At 35.1% G+C, this 302-nt stretch overlaps 1 protein-coding gene across 1 annotated transcript in view; it reads left to right on the top strand.

Moving 5' to 3' along the window:
* LOC110428253 (Asparagine synthase family protein) overlaps window positions 1-302 on the top strand; it is a 7285-nt gene that overhangs the window by 2539 nt on the left and 4444 nt on the right. The window contains exon 5 of the mRNA XM_089785615.1: window positions 127-300. Within this exon, the coding sequence (XP_089641741.1) occupies window positions 127-300 (174 nt within the window). The remainder of the gene's footprint in view (window positions 1-126; window positions 301-302) is intronic.

The raw sequence follows: 302 nt of genomic DNA, 5'->3' as shown, positions 1-302 counted from the left end.
CCATTTATCCTATTGAGCCCTTCTATCTATGGCACTGTGATGCTTAACTTTCTTTTATGTTGTAGACTCTGCATGTATGAACCTTTTTTACTGCATATTATATCAAATAATTTCAATCTATTTCAGGCTTTGAAGTTGAAAATGGGACTAATGGCAACGAATTTTGGGAAGAGCTTTCATGCGGGATATACAGTATGTCAGTGGATGCTAGAAAATTAGATGGGAGATTTCTTGGTGAAATCAAGAAACATGAATGGACTAATGTTATGCTGAAACAATTGATTGAATGGGAAAGAGTTTCC

The sequence above is a fragment of the Theobroma umbraticum genome, unplaced genomic scaffold, assembly GCF_002168275.2.
Source record: "Theobroma umbraticum cultivar Fairchild unplaced genomic scaffold, ASM216827v3 scaffold_31.0, whole genome shotgun sequence".
Taxonomy (NCBI): Eukaryota; Viridiplantae; Streptophyta; class Magnoliopsida; order Malvales; family Malvaceae; genus Theobroma; species Theobroma umbraticum.
Note: the sequence above shows the minus strand (reverse complement) of the source record. Positions and strands in the feature narration are given on the sequence as shown.